At 45.8% G+C, this 24,771-nt stretch overlaps 2 protein-coding genes across 2 annotated transcripts; both read right to left on the minus strand.

Annotated features, from left to right (window-relative positions):
- Window positions 1-10,656: 10,656 nt before the first annotated feature.
- Window positions 10,657-11,184, minus strand: LOC123431096 (SKP1-like protein 1). Its single transcript, XM_045114937.1, has one exon. It carries the CDS (start codon window positions 11,179-11,181, stop codon window positions 10,657-10,659), a length of 525 nt encoding a protein of 174 aa, XP_044970872.1. The 5' UTR covers window positions 11,182-11,184.
- Window positions 11,185-15,191: 4,007 nt separating this feature from the next.
- LOC123428202 (2-alkenal reductase (NADP(+)-dependent)-like) lies at window positions 15,192-19,017 on the minus strand. Its single transcript, XM_045112385.1, has 8 exons — window positions 18,492-19,017; window positions 18,226-18,403; window positions 17,711-17,877; window positions 17,556-17,622; window positions 17,336-17,455; window positions 17,166-17,229; window positions 16,024-17,073; window positions 15,192-15,285 (listed from the first exon to the last, which is right to left on the minus strand). Exons 1-6 carry the CDS (start codon window positions 18,672-18,674, stop codon window positions 17,186-17,188), a joined length of 759 nt encoding a protein of 252 aa, XP_044968320.1. The 5' UTR covers window positions 18,675-19,017; the 3' UTR covers window positions 15,192-15,285; window positions 16,024-17,073; window positions 17,166-17,185.
- Window positions 19,018-24,771: the final 5,754 nt, after the last annotated feature.

Raw genomic sequence — 24,771 nt, forward strand, 5'->3', positions numbered from 1 at the left:
CAATAAACTCTTGCACTCTTTCACGAGGTTCTTCTTGGCCGCCTCCTCCGTCCCCTCCTCGACCCTAAAGTGACTCTGCAATTATGCCAAATAGATGCACAGATGAATAGTGAAATGATGTGGAAGGAAATAACAATATATAACATTGTATACTTACCCAAAAATCAGCCAACACCTTGTCGGCCACGCTCACGCAAACAACACCATTGACATGTGTGTGTTCCGGGAGCAGAGCGGCTTGGTAGTGCTCCCAGTTGAGTCCTGGCTCGGGAACCATACCCTCACCGGGCAACTGCACTATCCCGGGGAAGTGATCCCTAAGTAAAGCACCAAGGAGGCAGTTTGGATTCCGGGTATTCTGCGGGTAATCCCACCCCCTACATAATGATAAGGCAAAGACATTAGCTACTTGGTGAAATATAATGATATAAGGTACACAATATATATCAACTTACTTCTCGCCTTCTGGCTTAATTAATGGCCTGTGCTGCAAGTCCAATCGGTCTGGAACTCGTGTCATACCACGTTAGTAGACCGACTTGCTGGCAGCCCCCTCAGCCTCCGCCTCAGCACCCTCCGCCTCAGCCAACGCCTCAGCACCCTCCGCCTCAGCACCCTCACCCTCCGCCTCAGCCCCCTGCATCGGTGTCTCCTCCTGGACGGTAGGATCCCGCACCGGCGACACCCTCGTCTGCAAGGATGAAGTGGCCGAGGGTGGTGGCGACTGGCTCCTATCATGCAGCCTCCCTCTCCCACGACCACGTCCTCTGCCTCTCTTCTTTCCTACGCCTCTCCCACGGGGCTCCTCAGCAAAGCTCTGCAACAAAGTTCTCCGTAGCTGCCCAGGTGCTATCCTCAACTTATCCCCGCCTGCCATGTCTCACCACCTGTAACGATAAATAGTTAAATAATTAGTACAAATTCAAGGACAATAATTAAGTGAACAATAATAAATACATGAATAATTCAACTAATAATTTATTATTCAAGTTTTGTTACTCTTCTCTTCCTCTTACCACGTTAATTAGGGATAAATTGATGTATAAAAGCTAACAATATATGCCTCAAATCAGTGGTCAAGATTCTAAATTTAATTTGTGATATGGTGCATTGCATGGCATAGGCTACTGTTCTGTAGGTATATTTTCTACATGCTTGCATATTCTTACCGCTACAACTGAATTATATATATTTTTTATAAACATTAAATACAGTAGCTGACATGCATGTTGTGGTCAGATTAAATAGTTTGTCAATTTGCAATGATTTTCTTATGGCCGCAAATGAAATTGACAGTAATCTCTCTGATGTTTGCTTGCATATCTATGCTGAAAGTCTAGAACATCTTTAAAATCATCAAGGAAAGTCTAGAGCTCTCGTGCCGGACCTGGCGCGGACGGACCGGCGGGAGGGAGAGGCCCCGCACTTCCAGATTTATACGTTTGTTCCTAATGGAGAGTTAAGACAGCAAGCAGAGGTACGTGCATATTGATGAGACTATATATCAAATAGTTTTCCATGTACACCCCCTTTCGGTCTGTTTGACAACATGGAGTTTGGATTCGAGCCCTTAGGTGGACAGAGTCCTTAACTCCCCATAATGCCCAAACTAATCCTCATTGCAACCCCTTAAAGGTTTCTAACTGTTTGATTCTTTGTGAATTGCACGGATCGATGCTCACATTGGCGGGGTCAATGACATTGCATTCTCTCACACCAACAAGTCCCTATCAATTATTACATGTGGCGATGACAAACTCATTAAGGTGAGGTTGCTCATTATGTCACTGTTGATGTCTATATAACAAATATGTGTAGGTTTATGACGTGCCATATTTTTTTCTATTTTTTCTGCATACTGCCTATATTCAACACATGCAATGCTTGGTGTTTGGCCTACAAGGCTTTCGGTATTGCCTTCTCTTGCTTTAGTATATTCTCAATCTCGCAGCCGTTTTTTCTATTTTGACATTTTATATCATCCTATCATTTACTATATTCTCAATCTCGCAGCCGTTTCAACCTGTGGTTTCACCATCTCCAAATGCAATTGTTGGTTGGATGACAAATCCCAATCCCTCTTTACCACATCCTGCTATTGCACAAGGGCCGCACGGTCTTGTTCAGCCACCAAACACAGGTATCATAAAACTGCAGTTCAGCAAAATGGTGTGTGTCACTGTTCCAATGTTGTTTGATTTTTTGTTTGGATGCTCTATTTGTTTACAACGGCATTTCTAAAGCATCCAAGGACTCCTACAAGTGCGCCTCGCATTGACTATCAGTCTGCAGATTCTGAACATCTGATGAAAAGAATGCGTGTAGGCCAGCCAGATGAGGTATTTGGGTGAACGTGGACTTTGCCATAGTTTCTGCTCTTTGCTCATTTCTGTAACAACAGATTGATGAAGCAGTTTTGACACCTTACAAAACTATTTCAGGTGTCATTCTCTGGTGCAAGCCATCCTCCCAATGTTTACAGTCAAGAAGAGCTCCCCAAACAAGTTGTTCGCACACTCAATCAGGGTTCTAATGTTATGAGCCTGGATTTCCATCCTGTTCAACAAACTATTCTTCTAGGTACATGCTTCAAACACTTAGCTTGGTTCTTGAATTTTTTACTTTGTTAGTGCATATTGTGTATTTTAATATCTCTGCTGTAAAACAGTTGGAACAAATGTTGCTGACATCGGGATATGGGAAGTTGGTTCACGCGAAAGGATAGCACACAAGACATTTAAAGTTTGGGACATTGGCTCCTGTACCTTGCCATTGCAGGTCATTATTTGAATGATAAATTCTTGGATCTATTTTATTCCGTTTTGTTAGCCACTTCTAATGTGCTGTAAGCCTGCAATTAGCAGCATTCTGACTTATATTGTGAGTTCTGAACTTCTAATGCATAAAATGTGTTGTTCTTTGTTCAGGCTGCACTAATGAAAGATGCTGCAATATGTGTCAACAGGCAGTTCAGCTGCATTATTAATACGCGCCATTTTTCAATAAAAAGATAGCATTTGGGCATCGTTTTGTGCTCGGGAGTGCATATCATTTGGGCATGCTTCTCTGCTCAGCTGCTAAATGTTGTAAACAAATATGCAGAACGGGATGAATCTGAAAAGCTGAAGACCTGGAGGAGGGGAGGAGGAGGGGACTCCGGCGGCGTCGGGCGGGGGGGCGGCGGGGGCCGGGGCGGGCGGCGCCTCGTCGTCCGGCGGCTGGCGGCGGGGGCCGGGGCGGGCGGCGCGGCGAGGGCCCGAGCCGGAGGGGGCGGCGCACGGCGGCGCGGCGCGGGCGCAGGGCGGCGCGGGGCCGACGCACGGCGGCGCGGGGCCGGCGAGGGGCGGGGCCGGCGAGGGGCGGGGCGGCGCAGTGCGGGGGAGAGAGTATGCGCGGGAGGGTGAGAGAGAGAACGGTGAGAGAGAGAAGTTAAGAGAGGTAGGCACGGGGGGATAAGGCACTTTTCTTTGCCCTCAGCCAGCTGTCGGCAAAGACAGCCGTTAGTCTTTGCCCTCAGCTGGCTGTCGGCAAAGACAGCCCCCGTTTTTTTTTCCTGGTCGAGGCGGCGACTGTGTTAGCCCCTATGCCGTCAGCCTTTCTATGCCAACAGCTTTTTTTGTCCTTTGCCATCAGCCGGCTACCGGCTTAGATAAAGCGGACGGTAGAGATTTTATTTGCCGTCAGCCCCTCCTATGCCGTCAGCTTTCATTATGGGTGAGGGCAAAGTCTCTTTGCCGTCAGCCCCGTGAAATTGCTGACGGCAAAGCTTAAAGCTGTTGGCAAACTAGCAGATTCCAGTAGTGTTGGTCATCATAATTGTCATAAACAATAAATGAACCAAATAGTTATGAAAAGATAATATATACCACATCTGAATCATAGACAGGACGAGGGCCGACGGGGGTGGATACCAAAACCATCGCACTATATAATAACAAGGAATAATAAAAGTAAGAAAATTAGACAAGTATCTATCTGAAGTCAGCATTTTTTTCTTTCAGGAAGAAGATAAGAACAAGAGGCTCACCACGGTGGTGCCGGCGACGAGATTGGCGCGGGCGATCGACGACGGTGAAGACGGGGCGGGGACGGGGCGTGACGGACCGCTAAATCTAGACAAGTCTCGTTGAAAATGGAGCTCGGAGGTCGAGTTTCGAGAGGAGAAAGCTAAACTAGTGTGGCTCGGGCATTTCATCGAACACCTCATGTGCATATGAGGTGAACTAGAGCACCCAAATGCCCTCCCCTCGCCGGCTCGACAAAAACAGAGCACTGTGGAGTGCTCTGCCGTGGCGGTGGGTATATATGTAGGCAAGTTATTTGTCCCGGTTCGTGGCATGAACCGGGACTAAAGGTTGTGGGCCAGCAGCGAGGACCATTGGTCCTGGTTCGTGGCTCGAACCGGGATAAATGGTTCCACACGAACCGGGACCAATGCCCACGAGGCCCCGGCCGGCCCCCTGGGCTCACGAACCGGGTCTAATACCCCCATTGGTCCCGGTTCTTGAAGAACCGGAACTAATGGGTTGGCGAGGGCCGAACGGTAGCCCTGTTTTCTACTAGTGTATGTTCTTGACCTCCAAATTATCGATCCCAAGACCGCCTTGTTCTTTCGGTCGATAGCCAATATCCCACCGAGAAAGGCTGTTTTTTCTTTTGACTTCACGACTTTGCCAAAAGAAATGGGATCTATAGAAGTCCAACCTTTTCCGTACCCCAATAGGTATGTGAAAAAAGGATAGAAGGAACATTGGCATGCTCGCTCTTGTGGAAGTTTATCTTCAATCCATAAAGTTGTTCAAACAAACAAAGGACCAATTTCATATTTCAGGCAATTGCAACATCATGTTCATGAATAAAATAGTGTCATCAGCGTACTGTAAAATGGATACACCATCATCAATGAGATGTGGGACAAGTCCGCCTACCAAGCCTTCCTGCTTTGCTCTCCCAATCATAATTGCCAACATATCCGCAACTATATTAAAGAGGAGAGGGGACATTAGATCCCCCTGCCGCAGCCCTTTGTGTGTTTGGAAGTAATGGCCAATGTCATCATAGACCTTAATTCCAACGCTCCCCTTTTGTACGAAGGATTATACGAGTTTTCTCCACAAGTCATCAAACCCTTTCATATGTAATGCTTGCTGCAGGAAAGGCCATTTTACCTTATCATACGCTTTCTCGAAATCCACTTTGAAGATAACCCAGTCTAGTTTCTTTCAGTGAATTTCATGCAGCGTTTCATGAAGGACCACCACACCCTCAAGTATGTTTCTGCCCGGCATGAAAGTCATTTAACTCGGTTGCACTACATCGTGTGCAACCTGTGTCAACCTGTTCGTACCGACCTTAGTGAATATCTTGAAACTCACATTCAGGAGGCAAAATCGAACAAAGCAGATCAATGCGCACAACCCCTTCCTTCTTTGGCAACAACGTGATCGTTCCAAAGTTAAGGTGGAACAACTGTAACTGCCCGTTCAACAGAAGATGGAACATCGGAAGTAAATCATCCTTAATAATGTGCCAGCACTTTCTATAAAATTCAGCCGGGAACCCCTCCGGTTTTGCCGCCTTGTTATTATTCATCTGCGCAATCGCTTCAAAAACCTCTTTCTCCGAAAAAGGCTCTGAGAGAACCTCATTATCGGCCACACAGAGTTGAGGTATGTAATCGACCCTTTGCTCATCCATAGACATGTAACTGTCGTCATGAGCACCCAACAGTGTTCATAATAGTCAGAAATATACAGTTTTAGGTTCTCAGTTCCTAAAATTGTACCTTCATCTTGTTCAAGCTGGAAAATTATTTTCTTTCTATGTTTCGATTGGCAATCAAGTGGAAATATTGTGTGTTATCATCACCCTCAACTACATGATGCACTTTAGCCCTTAGTGCCCACTTCAACTCCTCCTCTCTCAGAAGTTATTTCAGCTTCTGTTCAGCCTCGGACTTGGCAGCCCTGTCGTGTTGAAGGAGAACAGCCCCTTCGGCCTTGATATCAAGCTCATTTATAAGATTCAGGAGTCTCTCCTTTTCCACCTTATAAATCCCGCTTTCATGTTTTGCCCATCCCCTTAAGAATTGTCTTAAGTGTCTAACTTTATTCTGCCAAGTCTCCATAGTCGATTGCCCCGCCTTGACACGGTTCCACTCCATGGCTATCATGTTCAGAAAGCCCTCCCTCTCGAACCAAGCTAGTTCAAAGGAAAATACATTCTTATTCCCCCCGTGGGTTGCTTCTCCAGAATCCACAAGCAGCGGAGAATGATCGGAAATAGCTCGTTGCAAAGCTGTAACCGAGACGAGAGGGAACTTCTCCTCCAAATCCACACTGGTTAATACCCAGTCCAACTTCTCAAAAGTTAGGTTAGGTTACGCGTTTGCCCACATAAACTTCCTGCCCGAAAGTTCAATCTCCCAAAGATCTAAGCTTTTGATGATCGTATTAAACATAAATGACCATCTGATATCAAAGTTATCATTATTCTTTTCATGCCTTCGGTGAATGTAATTGAAATCACCCCCGACAAGAACCAGAAGTGTCTCGTTACCACAAACCCTGACTAAATCTGCTAAAAAGTCCATCTTGAGCTCCGGTTGGGCAGCACCATAGACTGCAACCAGCGCCCACTCGAACCCATCGTGCCTTGATCTTACCCTGAACTTGACTGCAAAGTCCCCGTAGGACACGTGTCGAACTTTGAGAGTTTCGCACTTTACCCCAAGTAAGATACCACCAGATCTTCCTCTTCGTGGTAGACACTTCCAATCAAAGCCAATACCGCTGGATAGAGTTCGCGGGAATTGTGGGGTGAAATTATCCCTACCGATCTGCATTAATGCTATAAAGTCAAGTTTGTGTTCTAACGTCGCTTCTGCAAGGAACCTTCTTTTAGCCAAGTCAGCAAGACCTCTGCTATTCCAAAAGATTCCTCTCATCTTTCATCGTAGAATTTTTTTGCCTTCTTTAACCTCGCACATCTACGAACTGCAGATACATGATAAACCTTCCTCTTCCAAGTTCTTTTTGGTCTATCCTGGTCAACCAGCCGATCCATATAACCGAAATCTGGCTTAGCGCAATCATCTAAATTTTCTGGCGTCCCAGTCTCTTCCATCTCAGCCGACACACCATGATCAGCTAAAATGGAAATAGGCTTTAGATCCTCACAAAGGCTCTCTAGAGCACGAACACCAAGCGCATTAATTTCATCACCATTCATAGTCTTAACTGCAACTAAGTTCCTAATCATATCCATAGTTCTCTCAGCCTCTAAGTCAAGAAGGTGGTTAACCGATTTTGAAAGTTCTTTATCATTATTGCCCAAAGATACCCCTAGTTTGTTCGCATTTAAAATAATCTCCTCATCTGAGTAGTGTAAAATAGAATAGCTAGTATTAACAGACATACATGTAGTTACTTTGACGTCCCAAAGTTTAGCTGCCCTCTTGGCTCAGCCCAACTGCAGCTCATCAATGTCCAACTAACCCTGAAGACGTAAGCTTGATCTCCTATCAGCCATCCTCGGGTTTGGTATCCCTCCGAAAGCAATAACCTCAGGCATAGACCGTCTGATATCAACAGAGGCAGCTGCCATTGTCGTTGCGGCCTCGTGCATAGCATTGTCAAAAGAGAACTGCTCACTCGAAGTCAAAGAGGCCGCCTGCCTGTTGGCATCCGAGGGAGAGCATCTGGCTGGAGCGCAAGATTGACCAGAGGTGTTAGCGGGCAGCCAGGAGTGCAACTCGACGCCGCGTCATGGCAACCCGCAAGAGCGGAAGCCTCACTTGGTGCAACAGCCACATGCGCCTGATGCGGTGAAAGCTGCAGCTGCTGCTGCTCGAGAACCATTGGTGCTTCAACCATCGTTTGCTCCTTGTGCGTAGGTCCAACCTGAAGAAGAGCTGGCGACGACGCATTCTTCAGCTTCGAGAAAGGCATTCCATGTTGCTGCGTTGGCGTAACAACCTCTTCAAACTGAGAATTTCCATGGGAAGTGGCCGGCAACTCCATTTGGCATGACCGCTCCGGCCAGTAATTCAACGATGCAGACCACATCTTGCCTGATGCCGATGACGAAACAAATGACCCAAACCTGAGCTGATTCGAATTGACATGCACAGATTGAGGTGGAGTTGGAACCGTCTGTGGCGATGCGTCTGATGTCTTATCTGGCTTAGCCGAACCCATCCCATCACCCTTCGAGGGATCTTTCGACCTGTCCTGAGAATCATCACCTTGATAGCCTCCATCTATGTCCATGTCCATGTGCTGCCCCAGCTCCTGGAAATGAGCATTGTCTTCAATCTTGATTTCCACGTCATAGCTCCTACCAGCATAGCACCATCGGACCACATCAAGAATGTGCTCAATAATGATGACGTTACCAACAAACGCGCCTCACCATGTGCCCGAGTAAAGGTCATATCCACCTCCTCCGTCTTCCCAATTAACGACCTCAGACTCCAAGTAACCAGGTAGTCATCCAAAGCAGCGCTTGGTGCTCCGATAAGACGCACCCAAAGCTGCAACATAGGTACCCCCTCTGGCTCCTTGCTAGTCCAAGCCTTGAACTCCATAATACACGAACTGTTCAAAACCCTGCTCATTCCGAAGTTTAAAAGTCTAGCAAGATCTTCCTTAGAGGGGAAGTCAACCTTGAAGCTCCGATCATCCAGAACCACTGGTGCTCACTGAAAGGTAGATGAAACCAAGTCCTGCAGGCGCCGAATCACCTGATCTTTAGACAAAACGCCCCTAGTCACCTTCATCACACCACTCCTAGCATTGTCCATGCTGGGAGCAACCGGTGTCGACAAGGCACACTCAAAGAACATCAATTGTGGATAGCAGGCCCCAAAAATGGTTACCACTTGTTTCGTCCCTAATATCAAAGGACATCCCGTGGAGTCATGGTTAGGCTTACGACAAATATCACAAAGCAACACCGAGCATTATTCCGCCGCAAAGTGTCTTGTTTCACCACAATGGAAGCAACATAATTTTTCTTTTTTATTGGTAACAATTTGAGCCCCTTTATTTTTTGCTAGCAAGTCAACCGCAGCCAACTTCTGAACAACATCCCATTCCGATTCAGACGAAACAGCCTTAGTTGTCTGAGCCTCTTTGGGAGTCGTACTAGGCTGCTCCTCGTTGGCAAGTGCCTGCGTTCTCAGAGGATTCGGTCGCCTGCCACCCCCCTGACTTTTGGTTTGTACGTGCCATGCTGCTTGTTAGTTGGCCCAGACGCACCTTCAACAAAACCTCCAGCAGGTCCGTTGAACTCTCGCGTCGGAGCCGTAGAGTTATTCCAAGCATAGCCACGTCCACCACCCGTCGATGAAGAACCACGGTGCTGCCTATTGTCGTAGGCATCGTACCCATCGTCTCCCCACTGGCCTCGTGGTGGCGCACGTCCATTTGCTGTAGTCGCAGCGCCTCGGTCTTGACTTGCATTCGCAGCGCCGCGGCCACAATTCGTCGGAGCACCAGAACCTCCTGTTCGGTTTTGTCCACGTCAAGCACCAGAGTCATGAAAGCGATCTTCCCGTACCCTACAAATCTCCACCATCGGGTTCATCTCCAGCGTCGGCATCATCGATGCCGGACGCCGACGATGCTTCTTATTGCGAACTACCTTCCAGTTCGAGACATCTAAAAAATCTAACAGCTTAAGATCAGGAGGACTTACCTTCGGTAGTGGACTAACCCAAGGTTTAGGTTTCACCGAAGAAGCCTTCTCCGTCGCTGGTTCTACCCTTTGGGGCTATGGTAGGAACTAGGGCCACGTTAGGGGTCGAGAACTTAAGATAGGTGGCGGTGCATGCAAGACAGCGATGGCGAGCGGTGCGAAGAGGCTATGGCGCATCGAGATCATGATGATCGTCGTGGCTGCTGGTGGCCACGACGACGAAGCACGGCGGCGAAGGTGATTGTAGTCTACAGGGATATGCCTTTCTTCGGTCCCAACGAGTGGACCGGTCAAAGCCTTCACAGGAGGCCCGGATCGTCGTTTTCTCGAGCCGAAATTGACGTCCCAGACCGGCTGATTTTTCGACTGGGCCAGGGCCACTCGGTCCGGTCCATAGCAGGCCGCGGGCCGGGCCGAAAGACCGCTCGCCTCGTCTAGGCTGAGGCATGATCAAGAGAGAAGCAAAACTCTGGGTTATAACGGGAGCAATAAAATTGGACTCTCCTCTCTTAATTAGTGAATAAGACAATTCTCCTCTTTTACTTAGTGGATGAGACAATTCTCCTCTCTTAATTAGTGGATGAGACAAAGCTTATGCCTCTGTTTCAAAAAAAGAAAGTATACAAGGATAGTTGACTAGTTCTTCTATCACGCGCTCAAAGGTCACTGTATCAGTTTGCTTCGTTATGGTTCGATGATTGTATATGTCATTTCTTTTGGTAATCCCAAATCACACTGCGTATATAGTCTAAAAATACTAATTAAGGGAGCATCCACTTCAAGTAAATATTTTCTAAAAAAAATTCGGATGTGGACATGATGAATACTGAGCACTACTAATTAAACCTACTAGCACTGCCTACATATATGCATACTCTTCTTCTCTACGATGTTCAACGACCCCAACAAGAGCGGAAGAATTACAACAACATAATAGAAACGCCTATATATGCTTCTCTACTCAAAAGCCCACTGGTTCTCCTTGCGAATCTCGGCCTCCTCCTCCGGTGTGAAGTCATTCTCAATGTTGAAGGTCTTGCGGATCTCCTCGGGAGTCTTGCCCTTGATCATGTCGGCGACAGTCTGGCAAGTGAGGTCCAGTAGTCCCTTGATGTCAAGATAATTTGCAGCCAGGATAAGGTCGTAGAGGGTGGCCTGGTCGACCTTGATGAACTCGGCGTCCCAGTTCTTCATGTCCACGGTGGGGGCTGGCGCCGCGGCTGGGGAAGAGGAGGAGGAGGCGTCGGCGGCGGCGGAGTCGGCCGGCTTTGGTCTGGCCTGCACGTGCTGTTTGCAGTATTCGATGACCCTGGAGAGGATCTTCGAGTTGACGTTGGGGAGCGGGATGGCGTTGTCGGCGCACTCGTCCTCGATCATGTGGCCGAGGGTCACCGACTCCATGGCGACCGTCTTGTCCACGTCGAACTCCTCGCCATCTGAGCTCTTGAGCGTGATCTTCTTCTCGCCCTCCGCGGCCGCCATTGATCCGAGGATTAGGAGCTAGGCGAAAGCGATACGATCGAAACCCTAGCGAAACCTAGCTAGTAAAGCTGCGGCGTAAGCGACGACCAACGATACGATGGGAGCTCTTTTGCGTGTTGGGTTGGGGCTGGGAACCGGCCGGGGATATTTATTGGGGCGGGGAGGACTAGAATCGCGTTCGTGTATTCATCAAGGAAGTAGAACTCGGATCGATCGTATCCATCTTCATCGAGGATTAGACTCGGTCATGTTTGAGTCCCGCGTCATGGCGTTTCCTTTCCTCTCGTCAACGTATCTGCTACTGCTACTGCTGAATTTGGAGAGTCTATATATATATATATACGCAACTTATATACGTACGTAGAGTTCTCTTGGCCTAGAACTCGTTCCAGCTTGTTTTTTTGGGCACCGGCGCATCAAGGAGAAGGACTCGATCGGGTCGTATTCATCTTCATCAGGGATTTGAGTCCGCGTCGTGGCGTCTGGTCTACTTGTTAACATGTCTGCTTCTTCAAAATAAAAAAAGTTAACATGTCTGCTACTGCTAGTTAATTTCGAGATTCTGTAGGCAACGTTATTATAAGTAGAGTTTTTTGCAGATGATTCTATGTTGTTTTTTGAAGCCTCAAGAGCACAAGCTGAAAATGCTAAATATGCCTTGGACTTAGTAACAAATACGCCTTATATAAAGGAATGGAGGGAGTACACTACAACTACACTCAAATATTATACTATAATCCGACAAAAAATTCTAAAAAGCTACAACTACATTCAAATCTTACACCACAACTAAACTAAAAAATCTACAATAAATCTTACACTACAACTACAGTAAAAATTCTATACAATTATACTAAAATCTTACACTACAACCACACTCAAAATTCAACACTACAACTACACTAAAAATTCCACACTACCTTTAACTCATCGGCGGTCGCGAAGACGCAGGAGGCTGCGCCAGAGAACACGACGACGGAGACGACGGGGCTGGCGGCTCGTTGATGGCGGCGCCGAAAGCGGAGACCACAACGAGGGTCGTTTAAGGGGGAGACATAGGAGAAGACGGTGATGGAGATGACGATGGGTCCTTGATGACGGCGCTAAAGCCGGAGATGGAGGCAGCGTCGGGGCTTGGACGTTGGCGACGATGCGGCGGGGTGTGGATGGATTTGGGTGTGGTGGGTGGGGAATCAGGGTTTATACGGATGGTTGTATTTGGGGGCGGCGTAGTGTTTGGTGACGTTGGCCAGCGTGGCCAAAGCCATAGCTATGCAATTTTATTATATTTTTATATATTTTGTACACATTAATTTATATTTCTATGTATGTGTAGTTTATAATTTTATTATGTATTATTCTATTATTTATGATTTTATTATTTTAAATTCATTTCTTTTTGTAAATATATATACATATTAAAATAACAGTTGACGTATGATGATAGAGCTGGGAGAACAATATCGACTAAGAAACATCATCAGTGTAGTGACTCCCACGAGACAAAATCCTGCCACCGATCGAGCTAGAAGAACGAAGCCAAGCATAACACCAACTAAAATTGCATATCAAAGCATCTTGAAATTTTGGATTTGGCCTCGCATCACATCGTTCTTGAGTTGCATCTCATCGATCAATTGTGTGAGTGGTCCAGATAATAGAATAGTCGAGCAACTCTCATACGTGGACTAGATCAAACCATATCCATGAGTATCAATACTTTCTCTATGTTGTCTATGTATCACAATATATACACATATTGATGTGAGCGACACTAGATAGAGTTGAATTGAGCAAATTAGCTCAAAATATATCGAGAACTATTTTTTGTCTTATCGGTACCTTTCCACAGTTGGGTCTGGATTGTGTGTGACATACGTTTATCAATAGAGGTCGACAGCCGCAAAGCAGCACATGTGCCCTCGCTCGATTCCTGGCAGCTTCGACGCTCGTGGCATAGCTGCCGGATTGAACGGATGCAGACCTGTTGCAGTGGGATGATTCGCCAGACAGGGCTGGCTGCATTGCCCATGACGAGCTTATGGTGTAACCAACCGGGCTAGAGGGGAGGTTGGTCAAGACGGCGGAGTCCCAAACTTTCCACAGGCTCTGTCGACGGGGGTTCACACACGGGGCTTGTCCCGATTCGACAAGCTCTGACGGGTCCATTACTAAGAGGAGCTCGCTAGTTATGAAGAAGGATTTTGTGAAGAATTGGAAGTGAATGTATTTGAGAAGCGATGGACTTGCCAACAATTCTATATATCGACAAAACTTAATGCTGGAGTTTACACAAATGACGCGACAACACTATATTATTTATCTGTAAAGTACATAGAAATCCAATGACACCAGTATCTTTTGACTGATCAGCACGGCAGGGCCTACACATTGGTGGAGTTTCAAATTATATCCATGCCAGCAATACTTGTACAAAGCTAGCATACCAAATATGTCAACGCCACAACTATTTAAAAAAATTAGTGTTTGTGTTGGATATTACGTGCGAGCAGCAAAAATTATGGCTAGCCATTTTATCACGGATGGAAGTCGTTACAAAAATTTCGTACTACAACCGATATTTATTTGTAACTTCTCCTTACGATATTAAAATCTCCTCAATAGTGAACAGGGGATCATTACAACCAAGCATTTGCACGAAATCAATCCAGAAGTCCTCCTTATCATATCACTCGAGTGAGCAAACGCGTAAACATTGTCCATGTTCCATTTGAACCTAGTGGCGAAGCCAGAAATAATATTTAGGTGTGACGGATATATGTTATTTTGTGTTCAGGAAGTATAACCAAAATCCAAAATTACATTTTGGTCAGGAAGTGAGCATGATGTATCGGTCAATGGGTAAGGGTCAGTTATTTTGATAGCTTTTAAAATAAGCTAAAATAAGCTGCCCCCAACCCAGCTTATTTTAGAAGCCCAATCAATTTATTTTTTAGGAGTCTACTAACTAAGGCTTGACTAGTAGGCTTCTAAAAATATATTCTTAGTTAGACTTCTAGAATAAGGTGGGTAGGGGGTCACTTATTCTGAAAGCCCAAAAAATTTATTAAAAGAGCTAACCCTAAGTGGGTTTCAACAATGAGATATCACTATTTGGCTCAGCGGTAACAAGATTTCTTAAAAATGAAGTTCAACTTCAATTTTGAATTATTTTTCAATTTGTAAAGGCAATTCTTCTTGGGCGCTTAATGGTTTCAACTTCCATGAATTTTGAAAATTGTGATCGCTATTTTTTGAGTGAAATGGTGATCCCTGGTTGGCCGGCTAGATCCTATATTGGTATATTCTTCTGTCCATGGAGTGAACACTACTAGGAAAAGGCCTGCTAGTGGTGCACCTGTTTTGGCTACTAATGGCGCACTACAAGTGCGTCACTAGCATCACGCCATTAGAATTTTTTAGTAATGGCGCACAACAGGTCCGCCATTAGTAACTGGTATACTAATGGCGCACTAGGCAGTGCGCCATTAGTATAGCCCATGGTGCTCCATTAGTATGCCTCCCAGGGCATATATACTAATGGCGCACCAGGCAGTGCGCCATTAGTATAGCCCATGGTGCTCCATTAATATGCCTCCCAGGGCATATATACTAATGGCGCACCAGGCAGTGCGCCATTAGTATAGCCCATGGTGCTCCATTAGTATGCCTCTCAGGGCATATATACTAATGGCGCACCAGACAGTGCACCATTAGTATAGCCCATGGTGCTCCATTAGTATCTGGTATTCTAGCATATATATGTTTTGTTTCAAAACCACAAATTCAACAGCTCATAACATATATATCAAATATATAATACATAATATGTGCCCAATAGTTTTACTGATCCACAACACATAACATATATGCGAAGTTGCATAACAAATTTCATTATCCATATATCAAAATTCCATAGCATGCATACATCCAAAATTCCATAGCATCCATATATACATATAGTTCCATAGCATCCATACATACATAGCTCCATAGCAAATATAATACACAACGATACTTTGTGGGCATTAGTAAGTAATATTTGGCACTAAAACAAATGTCTTCATGTCCATATCGTAGTCCAAAGAGCATCCGCGTGGCAACCTACAAGATGAAATCATCAACATGTCAAATGGGTCTCTACTTACATGTTTTGAGCAACAATGCTAGTGATGCATAGGCGAAAAGAGCAACCTCTAGCAAATTACAACACTTGAAAAGCTTAGAGATTTCTATTGATAAATAGATAGGAGTAGAGAAAGAAGCACCTCTGGGCGGTACACTCATTGCTTGTCTACTTCACATACATGCATGCATTTCCTTTCACAGATTATTTGATGATGCTGGTGCTATTAGGTGATGGTGGAACAGAGAGCAGTTGCATTGAATGTATTGACAAATATTAATTAGGGGCAATTTAGACAATTCTAGTACCATGTTGATCATTGTGCCTTCTATATTCGTGTTCAGAGCGAGCACATTGTAGCTTAATACCTTTCAACTCAAATATTTAAGTTAACATATCGTGGAGAGATGTATCTATTTACTTTGCTAATTCTTTCACTAATGGAATCAATCAATCATGTTCCACTACAGATCTTCTTTATGAAGAATATACCGGAACTTTGTCATTAATAACAAAAGGGATAAAGATCACATGAATCCGATTTCCCCTTTATTTTCATCCATTATGATTTTTAAATTATCACTGAACATTTTGTGGCATTTACCAAGTTGCAGGCCTAAAGCGGAATCCTGAGCACGTTACAAAATGCAACGTTTTGCATGATTTTCTTTTGAATTGTCAATAATAATATGGTAATCAAAGATAGAATATAATACCAAGAATGCTCGAAAGGCTGATTGAATAACTGTTGCAGCCTGATGCTCCTTTGTATTTAGTTCAGTCTGAGATGAAATTGTCTGTGTATTGGTGTCACTAGCCAATGGTTCAGTTTGCACTGTGTGTTCTGCAACTGCAAGGGCACCTTCAGTATCCACGGAATGCTTCCGTTTGTGTAGCACCTGAGCAGAAGAGCTCCTCTACAATAACCATGAAGCATAGTCTTGAAGCAATATTTTCATAATTTAAAGACAATAACCAAAGTTAGCAGGATGGCGTGAAAGTAAATAATAATGCAATGCTGTTAATAAAGACCGCATGTTTAGGTTAACTGACAGTATTCATGAACTAACAAAGGACACAGACTAGAGCAGTCAAATTTAAATTATATTATGGAACTTATTAGTTGGTTGGCCCAGAGCTCGTTGTAGCATGTGTTAACATTTCCATTGTCCACCAGATGGTGGATGTGAGGACGATGCAAGCATCATGGTCCTTGACAGCAGCAACTAACAACAAAAGGACTTCAGCAACGTCATTGTACAACAAAATGAGTGCTAAGCAATGCTGTAATCTACTTGTTTCAAATTTCCTCCTGCATATGACACTACTGAGTTCTGACAATGAAAAGGAATAGTGGAGGAACAACCCTTTAGGCCTTAAAGGACATCAGATGATAAAGACATGTCTACAATAACAACACTTTCAATGAGTTTTGGTAAACCATCTACTTTTCCATCATTCTTGAAGATTCCTCATGTTTGGACAGGACAAGTCAAAAGGAGTAGATCACCAGGGTTACTAACTCTCAACTGAACATTGATTTCTCCCAGCAAACTGCACAGATAAGCGGAGGCGCAAACTTACCTCAGTTACCTAGAATCCTGGTCACTCGCTCATAGGCCGTGAGGGTTGATCCGGACAATATGCCATGCTGGTAGTATCAACCTGACCTGGTTCAGTAATTGATGGTGTGGTCGTTTGCACTGCTTCGTCAGGTATGTTGCCTACGCCATCAGCACTTCCTGATCCGGTGTTCAACTCACCTCCTTTGTACACGTAGAACAATGGAAATCACACGAGCGTGGTAGGTTATGCAAGAAAACACTCATGAAAGAGGAGAATGCGGTGTACTCACTACCTTTGACCCCCTTGGGATTGTCACACCCTAGGCACTTGCAATATGAGGTGCACCTGACCTTGTGCTTTAGGAAGAAGAAGAGTCAGCTAGCCTCAGTCAGGATCAGAGAAAAAAGAAGCATGTCTAAGCTTTCAAATGAAGATAGAGCGTGCATGGGGAAGAGTACACACCTTCACACAGTAACAGCCCCGCTTTTTTGCATCTGTTTACCTTGTAATGGCATCGGTCGGGTTTCGTTCCAGTGCTTGATGGTGGTGTGGTTTCTCCTGGACTAGCGTTGGACACACCAGCTGCTTTGTAAATGCAGAGCAACGGAGAAATTTAAATTACACGAGTTTGGTCGATCATGCAGAAAGACACACATGAAACAAGAGAATGTGGTGTACTCACCCTCTCTGGCCCCAAAGGGATTACGGCAATCCTTGCACTTGCAGTTTAAGGTGCACCCAGTCTTACGCTTCAGAACAAGAAGAACCAGCTAGCCTCAGTCAGGATCATGGAAGAAGACAATTTATGCGACGAGAGTACATGAAGAAAGAATGTACTTTCTCATTTGTTCCAGCACTTCCGACAACATAGCAGCCATGGAGCTTTGCAAGTTGACCGACAATCTGACCAACTGCTCCAGATGCAGCAGAAACAAAGACAAACTCTCCTTTCTTCGGTGAGCAGATTTCATAGAATCCAACGTAAGTTGTAAAACCAGGCATGCCTGCAGGGAAGACCAGGGTATTATTAAGCATGTCGGAACAAAGAATAGTTAACAAACAGCAATATCAGAAACAGTAGCTAGATGGATCAGCAATTCAGCATACACTAGTCCCTGTTACAACATCGACATTCCCTCAACCACATACCATTATTCATTTTGTGCCTACTCTAACCTCCATTTTCTTCTAGATTACACATTAAAAATTCGTGCAAGCAAGGGAAGACTTTCTAAAAGGAATGAAGTGCAGTAGGTGTTGTCCTTCGCATGGTTGCATATCTTCACTCATGATACATACCGTGGACGCTTCAGGATTCAACCGGATAAGTAAAATAGCAGCAAGAAACTAACCGAGAAGCCCCAGATGGTAGGAGAGTGGTATGTCGCTTTGCTGAATCTTGTTCAGCTGTTCAGGCTTGTCAATCAGGCTGTATTCCTCCCAGCCAGTCATTCCCGAAACAATGTCGCCGGCGACGAACCCCGGATGAGTGGAGTCCACCACTCTTGCCACGCCCAACCCTTCTATAACCTTTGACACAATAAAATTTCTCTGGTCAGTAAACATGAATTAACCAACAACAAGAAGAAAGAGCAGTCAGAGTGGAAAAAGGACTGACAGATCCGGGCTTGAACGGGGGGATGTAGGAGCCGTGGAAGTCCCGCATCCGGCCGCGCATGTAGGGGTCGCAGGAGAGGTAGAGGTTCTTCACCAGCACGGCCGGGCCGGCGGCGGCCTCGGGGACGCGCAGCGGCACGGCGCCGCCGTTGACGAGCGACATGTCGTCCTCCCTCCCCCTCATCCAACTTAGGGAGAGGGGAGGAGGACGAGCTCGACCTGGGCGACGCGGAGGGAGGGGGAGGGCGGAGCCACCACCACCGACGACGAGGCGACGAGCGAGCGACGGGCGATGGGCGCGGGGAGGCGACGGGGGCCGGATTCGCGTGGATCACGCGAATCTGGGACCGGGCGACGACAATGAACCCTCCACTGGTGGCGCTGCCGGGCTTCCTCGTCCGGTCGCCGGGGCCGGCCGACGGGGAGTCAGGGCGAGGGCGAGGCCGGGACCCCCTGGCTGCGGAGGGAGGGTAGGGTGGCTGCAGGAGGAGGGGCTGGACGGCACGGCGACGGGGGCGGCTCCGGATGCCTACCTTGGTCGCCGGATTCGGCGGATTGGACGAGGGTTTGCAAAACTACTAATGGCGCACCATCAGCTGGTTACTAACGACGCACGAGCTGGTGGTGACCATTAGTAGTTTTGCAAAAAAAAATATAATAGTGACCCACTAGATGAATGGTGCGTCATTACTAGCTAAACTAGTAATGACACACTCTGTCACGGTGCGTTATTAGTAATTTTATAAAAATAAAATAAAAAATATAGTAGTGGCGCATCGAGTGTGTGGTGCGTCATTAATGTCCATCACACTAATGACACACATGCACATGATGCGCCACTGCTATATAGTAGTGACGCACTACTTGTCTAGTGCGACATTAGTGTCTATATCATCTATAGCCTTTTTCCTAGTAGTGGAACTCACAATTCACAAACCCATTGATCGATGTATCAAGATCACCAGTAGGAAACAATCAGGCCTAACACAGGCTCAATCTTACTGGTTCAAACTGCTATACATAGTATATATACTAGGTGTATCTATAAACAAATTTAGGTATATATGGCACCTGCCAAACCTTGCAAGAGAACTGGCACTCGCCCCTGTTTGAACCGTGTCATCTTATTCATAGGACTCATTTTAGTCATGTACTTCCTCCGTCCGAAATTATTTGTCACAAAAAAGGATATATATATTGTAAAATACATCTAAATACATCCACTACTATGATAAGTATTTTCGGACGAAGAGAGTAGTTATTAACTACACATGTATCAGCTAGAACCAAAGTTTCACTCACCCCATAATCGAGTCACCCAAAGCAACAACAGCTAGCTGCCAAAGCCATATAAGGGTAAAATGGGCAATAACCCCAGCCACCTAGGAGGCAGTGAAAAGCACTTTGTTTATCTCTTGATATGTATCAACTCAAATTTTTACTCATAGGTAGTTTCTTTAAGAAAATTTCTCTTTTATTCCCCTAAACTCATGTTGTTCAAAAGAACACTAGCCATTTGAACTCTTTTGTAACTACAATTATTGGTACTGCAACGTACCTTTGGTTTGACGGTGAAATCACTAGTGGAAGCATTTTTTGGCTTAGGTTTAAATAAGGAAAACAATATCAACATCTCATCTCTTAGATCATCATCCTCTTCGCAATCAGAATCAGAATCTAAGTTTGCAATAGCATTAGGGTTAAAGCTTTTTACGTTTTGCTCGGTATTATATTTTCTGCTCCGTTTCCCTAATCTAGCACTAAACAAATCACTTCTAGATTTTAGGTCCTTAATAATAATATAGGGTACTATATTTATTAACTTCCCAATCTAAGTTGACACCAATATTACTAGTAGTGTGGGAAATAAAATTAGGAACATTATTTAGAACAACGGGTATAGATTTTTCTCCAGATTTTTCTTCATTGCCCTCTCAATGGCTTTAATCATAGTTTTTCCTATATCCTGATTTTATTCATACCACTCCTTCTTGATGATTCGTCTAGAGCAGGTTTGTCCTTGGTTTTTTGAACTCTTGCAACAACACAACATAGCTTCCTTTTATTATCATCATTTCCCACCACAATATCTTGTAGAGGAGCTTGTAGAAAAAAAAAAGCCTTAGTCTCTTCAGCATTGGAGTGCTTTTTCTAAAAAATATCTCCCCCTATTGTGTAGCAAATATAGTAGAATTCGAACACACATGAAATTCATTCTCTTTATCATGGTCACTTTGTGTTTCATGACATTCTATAGGAAGTATTTTATTATCAACGTCTTCATTGATTTCATTAACCCTCTGTGTACCAACACTCAGCCTATAGATGGACTTAACTTGAAATGTTTTGAGACACTATCAGCAAAATGAAAGGGTTGTGGTTGATTGTTTGAAAAGTGTCATCGTGCATGCATTGTCGTGAAGGGCCCACGTGTATATTGGCCAGTTCTCCATACACTCCTTCATTTGGGTCTGAATCATGTGTGAGTGAAAAAGAAAAAAAAATCAAATGGGAGCCCATCCATTCACCGGTGCATTTGAACAAGGAGGTGGGCATGGATGCTACAAAATTATATCCCCCACCTCTTACCTATTCGACAAAAAACACTTCACATTAAACCTTAAGATCATTGGGAGTGACATTCTGATGATGCAATGTATACTTGTTGACAGGAGCTCATGTCGATACCTGAACGTGGTTTCGATGCAAAATCTTGTAGGATCATCTGAAACAATACCAAGCGATTGCTTCGTGGTACTAAGAGTTTTCCCAAACACTTTACAGTGGTATTTCGAATAATGCCCCATGAAGTGCCTGCAGGGAACCCAAGGTAAGACGAAACTTGCTTTATATTGATCATATCTCCTAGTTGTTAGTCGGCATTGAGCAAAGCTTGGAATCACCAAGAGTTCCCCAAACACTTCACAGTGGCATTTGTAATAATGCATTGTGAAGTGCTTGTAGGGAACCCATGGTAAGACCAAACATGCGTTTTGATGATCGTCCCCTTTGATTCTTGGCTCGCATTGAATAAAGCTTGGCATCACCAAGAGTTCCCCCAAACACTTCACAATGGCATTTCAAAGAATGCTCGTGAAGTGCTTGCAAGGAACCCACGGTAAGAACAAACATGGTTCACCATTAGCGCAACTCTTGAGGTTCGCGACCGGTGTGTGGTAAATGTTTGATTGCACTAAGTGTTCCCCCAAACACTTCACATAAGGTCTCAAAAAGGCGCTTCATAAAGTGTTTGAAGGGAACTCCTAGTAATACCAAACGTGATTTGTAGTACATCTTGTGTGGTTTATGTCCTGTAATATCTGCTAAGTGCTTGGTTAGACCAAGAGTTCCCCAAAACACTTCACATAATACCTGAAAAAGGTGCTTCCTAAAGTGCTTGAAGGGAACTCCCGGTAATACAAAACGTGATTCTCGGTCAACCAGTGCATCTCTCGTGGTAGGTAACCAGTATCTACAAAATGCTTGGTAACAGCAAGAGTTCCCCCAAACACTTCAGAGAAGTTCCTGAAGAGACGCATCCTGAAGTGCTTGAAGAGAACTCCCGACGAGGCCAAACTCGATAAATCCCCACGAACCAATGAATCATAATTTATATGGAGACACCACTATAATATCCAAAGCGCAAACACTCTAAAATCCTACTGATACTGTTGGTTGCCACCCAGAGTTCTCCCAAATACTTCACTGTGCAAAGCTCTATCCCCTCGATGCACACTTTTAAAACAGTGGCAATGCAAGGTGTAGTATGAGCTAGCTACTGAAGTGATTTGATAAGAACTCCAGGTGACAATCAAACACACTAGGTAGCTAGAACTTCACTGACTTGTTTAATCTGCCGTGCGGCGGCAGCTATTTATAAGTCTAGACCAGAGACTAACGAGCTACTAGCAAACTTGTTGGCTTGTTGCCTCGTGTGGACTGCGGCGTACAATGTAGTACATGATCTTGGTGCTGGGTCGATGAACCTGGCAGTGCACCTAGACGTGATGCAGCCTAGGTTAGAAGGAAGTAGCTGCTAGAGCCAAGGGAATCTCGTGAGATGTGGCCAAGATTGGCAGCTCCGAATCATGCAAAAGCTCAGGGTATAAAGGTGCCTGCTCAGCCTGCAAGTTCCTTATCTCCTCAAGCAGCTAGCAAGAGATCAATGTCGTCGGTGGCGTCACTCAGTTTGTGTCCGTGAACATTTCTGTCAGCGCGTCGATGCAAACGACAGCAGGGATCACGCCATAAATATGATTATCATCCCATGCAACTGGGTGCAAAGCTTGAGCTGGCCATTGTCAAGAATAGGTACAGACATGTGAGCTACTCTACTAGTAATTTGCTGCAGGCAAATGCTCCGTGGATCTCATTGGTGATTGTTTTCGTTGCAGTCATGATGTGGCAATTCAAAACGTTTAAGTACCGCACTATATTCTGAGGCGACAGGAGGGGTGTGCCATGCGATGGACTCCCCGCCGGCCGGCAGGGGACTTGGTCTCGTCGGCGGCCGATTCTGGGCTCTGGCGAACAAAGACGATGACCTCCAGAACACACCGGCGGCTTCTCCAACTCCTTCCAACATCGTATGCGAATTCATTTTGGTGGGATACTCCGAGGAGCAGGTCGCGAAATCCATAGACGGATTCGTTCCTGATTCGGACCCTGCTTGGGATGGCCTGACGGCTAACGACGAAGACAGGGTTGAGGTTCTCCGACGCGTCGTTCACCGGCGAACTTCGGCGAACGCGGTAAGACCATGGAAGGGACCGCTACCGAAGGTACGTCTTCCGGCTCTTACTTTAGCGGACTTTCTCCATTCTTGCAAACAAGCACCGGTCAGGAAGAAATCACGTCGACCGGCGGCGATGTCACGGCCGACGGCACATGCTACAGCCAAAACGGATCTTGGGATTCGTGAGGCCAGGGAATTTCGTCTGAAATCGATTCTGTGCCAAGATGGGCCGGAATCTCAACCTGCTGGACTCGACACGCCTGGGTATGTGGCCCAGTCCGTTGTAGGAGTCCATCAGAGTATACCAGATATTCCGGTTAGGACTTCTAGCGTGATTGATTTGGTTACCGCTGTTGTTACGGGAGGTTCCTCGTCTGGTGGTTCTCCTCTTTCTAAAATCGAGCGTGGATCGCGATCGGGAATATCTGGGGTTAGCAGACGGGCGAACCCTGGTTTCCCATCGCGTTCTGGCACAACGAGGCGTATTCCTGCGTTGGCTCCAAGGCTGCGAGGCAAGGCGCGCCGTCTACGCCTGCAGTGAGTGCGTCGGCTGGGACTGCGCCTGCGACGACTGCATCTGCGGTAGCAGGACCTGCTATTGGGGTATCTACTGTAGTGGCTGCTGGCGCGCGGGAGAATACTCAGAGAGCTACCGTTCCTGTTGGTCAGGGGCGCGACACTGCTGGTGCTGGAAGAGGTGGTCCAGGAGCTCATAACCGCGGTGGCGGAGGTGGATTCCATGGACACAGAGGATATCCAAATCATTGGAACGAGTTTGCTGGCGGTCCAGGTGGTGGTCGGTCGAATTGGAACGCCGGAGGAGGTCCTGGGGGAGGAGCCAATCAGTGGCATCGTCCCTTCCAGCCTCCCGAAGGCAATTTTGTGGAAGGGGCGCGAGGTGCTAATTTCTGGCAAAGAGGCGGGGGTGTAGTACGCAACTATGGTCGGAACAATTCGGGGCCGATGTGGAAGGAAGTCACCCAAGCGGACGGGGAGGAAGCAAGTGTCACCCCGCCCACACAGCAACTACCAACTATAACGACAGAGGACAGGGAAGTAGCGAGAGCCAACAAGGCGGCTCGCAAAAAAGAAAAATTGACATGCTATAGGTGTGGGATTCCCGGACACTTCGTTGTGGATTGTACCACGGATCTGTGTGATATCTGTCAAAAGCCTGGTCATATTGATATGGCATGCCCATTACTTTTAGCTCCTAAGCCGGTCATGAGCATCTATGGGGCTTGCCACAGCAAACTAATGTTTTTTGAGACACCAGGTTCCACTTCAGTTCTAACTCCACCTCGTCTTGAGAGCTCAAGAACGGGTCTCGTCAAAGTCACGAATGGGGATTTGACTGCTGAGCAAGTATCTCAATAGATGAGAAGGCTTGTTTCTGAGGCATACAATTGGGAACCAATAAGGGTGGATCAAAATACCTTCCAGGTTGAGTTTCCTAGAAGAGAGGATCTTCAACGTCTACTCACTTTTGGGGTCAGTAAGGTTAGTGGCAGCAAGTGTTTACTTGAGTTTGAGGAATGCATTAAAC

Source organism: Hordeum vulgare, chromosome 2H (assembly GCF_904849725.1).
Source record: "Hordeum vulgare subsp. vulgare chromosome 2H, MorexV3_pseudomolecules_assembly, whole genome shotgun sequence".
Lineage (NCBI taxonomy): Eukaryota > Viridiplantae > Streptophyta > Magnoliopsida > Poales > Poaceae > Hordeum > Hordeum vulgare.